The 4,915-nt window shown below is 45.0% G+C and overlaps 1 protein-coding gene across 1 annotated transcript in view; it reads left to right on the top strand.

Moving 5' to 3' along the window:
* Positions 1-2,609: 2,609 nt before the first annotated feature.
* The window catches only part of LOC106818965 (organic cation transporter protein-like), a gene marked incomplete at its 3' end in the record, with an annotated part of 5,510 nt that continues 3,204 nt past the window's right edge, over positions 2,610-4,915 (top strand). Inside the window, exons 1-2 of the mRNA XM_014823631.1 lie at positions 2,610-2,755; positions 3,151-3,376. Coding sequence (XP_014679117.1) covers positions 2,610-2,755; positions 3,151-3,376 — 372 coding nt within the window. The remainder of the gene's footprint in view (positions 2,756-3,150; positions 3,377-4,915) is intronic.

The raw sequence follows: 4,915 nt of genomic DNA, 5'->3' as shown, positions 1-4,915 counted from the left end.
CGAAGAATTCCCTCTCGCCCTGCCCTTCGCCAGTTCCTGACTCAGCTATGATGGTCCCCGACTGCTTCCCAGAGTAAAACTCATTTTTCGGTGATAAACGGTCCCCCAGCGCAAAGATATTGTATTCTAATGACACTTCCTGTCGCTCCGTCTCGATGATTCTGTTGAGGGCCATGTCACCATGTGTTGGTCAAACGGTGACTGAATCTACGCGTCGCAGCCGTGTCGGCTAAACACGCTGCACTTTGGCCGCAGAGCATTGCTCACACGCCGACCTTTCAATTCTGCGGCATTTAGTTAGACGGGCAATCCTGTCGCTTGTGACGAGTGCAACCGATGTCAATCCTGGGTTTTTTGGGCTGCCATAATATGCCCCGGTTATTAATATACGACGTTCAGGACTAACTATGCCCCCTCATGTATACGAGGTCTAAGGAATGCATCACTTCAATATTGCTGCCGTTATATTATACGATAGACAATAATATGCCGCCTTATATCATACGAGTTTAGGACAATTAATAGGCCTGCTATATACACCGAGTATTTTAGGACAATTAACATGCCCGTTATATACACCGAGTAGAGCGCCAATTAATTATGCCCGCTCTCCGAAAACTGCGGAAAAGCTCAAAACCGTTCGTATGTCGTCAGGGCTTCCCATGTTGTCCAAACATGCGGCGGGCGGTCGCTTCGGGCCTAACGCAACGTGGTAAATGATCTCCAATGCATTGCGCAGTGACCAGTGGAGTCTGCTGATACTGTGCGTGTCAAAATTGTTGGTGGACGACTCAACCATCCGTCGCGCACTGCAGTCAAATATTTCCACATTGGATTGCAATATAAAATTTCCTTAAAAACTACAAAGATATTCCTGGACTTAAATCAGTTGACGCATTACCACGTTACCAGTCTTTTTGCCATTTTTTAAATACTAACTATTCAAACAGAGTATAGTTTATTAGTTTTTGAACATATGTTTTAATACTACAATTATTAACAAATCGTAGCGCATCGCACTTTGTTATCATTAATTTTAGTTCGCATAACTTGAATGTCATAGTTTATATTATGAGACATACTTTTATAGCAGAGGCCAACAGGAGAAGATAATTCGCTCGTCCAACAAACAAACCGCCAGATATCACATGAAAAAGATAAAAATTTAAAACGAGAAATCCTTATCACCACAATACACATCTTAGATAAATATTGGCGGCGAGTTAGCGCCAAGCCTACATAGCTTCTTTTTAGAGGCGGCCTCTAAACTTCTTAGGCATGCTGTACTCGGGTTGATAACAAAACATTTTTGATTCAATTTGACCTGCATCGCGATATGTCTCCACTACTATAAACCGGAACTGATCTTTAATGCAATGAGCGTGGCAAACTAATGAATATTAAACTATCCGCTTCTTAGCCATATAACGAGTTCCATCATATCAGCATGGAACGATCGATGCCTCGCCCGAATGTAACTATCCGCTGGATGAGAGAACCACACGCACACACACACGCAACGCACGCATGCCAGCACGCACGCCGTACCACACAAGGAGACACCGCACAACACGCACACACGCACGCACGGCACGACACACACACACACACACAACACACACACACCACAACACACACACACACACACACACACACACACACACACACGCACACGTACGCACGCACGCACACACACACACACACACACACACACACACACACACACAGTCGGTAGATAGTCTTCGTCACTGACATAGATCGTCTGCACCGACTTATCGTCTCGTGCACTGTTCGTCTGCTGCGAGTGATTGTCGGAGCGCTCGAGTTTGCGTTGGTAGTATTCCGTGATCATCCACCTCGTGTGCGTGTGTCTACGTTCTCTGTGAGTCACATGACTTGTACAAATGTGCGATGTGCGAGTGAGTTTACAGTCTGCCAAATACACCGAGGTAAAAGGAATCGCAGGAGAGGTAGGAGGGACTGTCAGATGTGTGTTCTGCTGACTGTTAGATGTATGTTCAGTCTATCTGACTGTTTGATGGAATTTCACTGATTTAGCGTTGTACTCCTAGTCGTTTAGCGTGATTGCGTGTTTCTAGAATATATTTACGGACAGACATCGATGACAGTGAGGGTAGTTTCAATGACAGTTTCAGTGGGCATGTGCAATACCCGAGAAATCGTTCAGAAACTTAGTTTGACATTATTTTGGTTCTTTCTCCCCAACAATATTTTACTTTCCCTTTCCATATACGGGTCATATATCAACGCACACATGCGCACACGCGAGCGCATGCTCGCACGCACTCTCCACCTCTCGCCCTCTTTCGGCTCCCACTTTTGCTCTTTTTTCTGTCTCTCTCTGAGTGTGTCTGTCTCTCTCTCTCACCTGTGTGTTCCCCTGTCGGGACTATCACAGCGATGCTACAGGAAATAGATCTATAGGTAACATTTCACTCCCCCTACAGGTAACATTCGCGTATGCATCAGTGCATAGTGCAGTAGTATTGCCACGAACACCTATACAGTACAGGCATGATAACATATTATGTGTATAATGTGTGCGTACGTTGCTGTATGCGCTATAGGGACAGCATTAGACGTCCACGATGGTAGACTATGACGAGGCAATCAAGTATCTAGGAGACTTTGGGAAGTACCAGAGGCGTATCTATTTCGCGCTGCTACTGGCCGCTGTAACGAATGGACTGCACAGCCTGGCGTATGTCTTCCTCGCCGCCATACCCGAACACAGGTTAGCAGAAGGTGTCACCAAACCGCACGCACGCACGCACGCACGCACGCACGCACGCAGTATCGGGTTATCCACCCACATAGCGTCTGGATATAAAGAACACCTTTCGTATTTCCATTGAGTGTCAGCTATACAGTGAAACCACCTTTATAGAATGGACACCTGTCTATAAAGGACATATGCGTTACTCTTGGGTGACCCTTATCACGAAACGGACTACTGTCAAAATTGACACTTAAGCATTTCTTTTGAGTGACCCTCGTAAGGGCCTTTGTCATATATAGGTTTGACCATATTAGAGGTCGCAGAACCCCCCCCCCCCGCGCCGCTATATCGTCATAATTGCAAGCTCCCTAACGTTCGTCTGCTCTTGGCTTCTTGCTACGCGCGTGCAGGTGTTACATACCTGGACTTGACTCATCCGACCCGCAGTACGATGACATCGACTTCAACGGCACCCTTCCGTACGACGACAAGCGTGGCGAGTACAGCAAGTGCACTTACTACGCGCGAAACTACAGCAACAGTTGGACGTCGGGCGAGGTCGGGCAGTGGGAGGAAGTGACGTGCGATCGCTGGGTGTACGACACGTCACAATACAAGTCGACAGTGACGATGGATGTACGTCCGGCCTATGAGAATATATATACTAGTGTTAGATCATAGAAATATGTCCCATAGAAATATAGGAATATCATAGAAATAATATACTAGACATGATGCGGCCATGATGCCGAGGCGCGCCGAGGATTGACACTTTGTGTCTTCCAATCACAGCCTACGCCGCGCCAGTCTCTGATATTTTTAAAGATGGGGACCCATTGGACCACTAAATCGCCGATCTCAGGAACTAGGGCATTCTGCTATGTTAGAACGGTTTCCTACGATAGAGTTTGCCACAAATACGAAAATAACACGCTGTTTAGCGCACTGCGCTACGTCCTTATATGCCGCTATATAGACGAGTAGGACAATTAATATGCCGCTATATACACGAGTAGGACAATTAATATGCCGCTATATACACGAGTAGGACGCAATTAATATGCCGCTATATATACGAGTAGGACAATTAATATGCCGCTATATACACGAGTAGGACAATTAATATGCCGTTATATACACGAGTAGGACGCAATTAATATGCCGCTCGAAAACTGGGAAACTCAAAACGTCGTATGTCGTTTCAGGGCTTCCATAGTTTCCAACATGGCGGTAACGCAACGGTGGTAAATGTCTCAAAGATTGCGGCAAGAAAACGTGGAGTCTTGGATAACGTGGTGTCAAAATGGTGGACGACTAACGTCGCGATTCAGTCAAACATTTCCACTTGGATTGTAAAAATTTCTTAAAACTACAAAGATATTTCCTGTGACTCTAAATCAGTTGACGTCATTTCACCTACTACAGTCTTTTGCATTTTTTTAAATTACTATGTACTATATACAAGTATAGTTTATAGTTTTATAACATATGTTTAATACTACAATATTAAAAATTGTAGCGCATGCATTTGTTTACATTAATTTTAGTTTGCATAACTTGAATGTCCTAGTTTATATTATGGACATACTTTTATAGCAGAGCAAACAGGAGAAGATAATTGCTCTCTAAAACAAACAAAACGCAAGATATCACATGAAAAAGATAAAAAGATAAAACGAGAAATCGCTTAGTCACCACTAATATGCACATCTTAGTATAAATATTGGGCGAGTAGCGCCACCTACATAGCTTCTTTTTTAGAGGCGGCCTAAACTCTTAGGATGCGTAACCGGTTGATAACAAACATTTTTTATTCAATTTTGACGTGATCGCGATATGTCTCCACTACTAACCGAACTGATTTTAATTGCAATGAGCGTGGCAAATAATGACTATTTAAATATCTCGCTCTTAGCGATTAAACGAGTTGTCATCATATCGATGCAGTGGAGATCGATGCCTCGCCCCGGAATGGTAACATCCGTGGATGAGAGGAACACACACGCACACACGCACACACGCACGCACGCACGCATGCACGCACGCACGCACGTACACACACAGAGACACACGCACACACACGCACACACACGCACGCACGCACGCACGTACACACACAGATACACACGCACACACACGCACGCACGCATGCACGCACGCACGCACGTACACACA

This window comes from Priapulus caudatus, unplaced genomic scaffold, assembly GCF_000485595.1.
Source record: "Priapulus caudatus unplaced genomic scaffold, Priapulus_caudatus-5.0.1 Scaffold2696, whole genome shotgun sequence".
NCBI lineage: Eukaryota > Metazoa > Priapulida > Priapulimorpha > Priapulimorphida > Priapulidae > Priapulus > Priapulus caudatus.
This window is presented reverse-complemented; position numbering and strand designations above follow the sequence as displayed.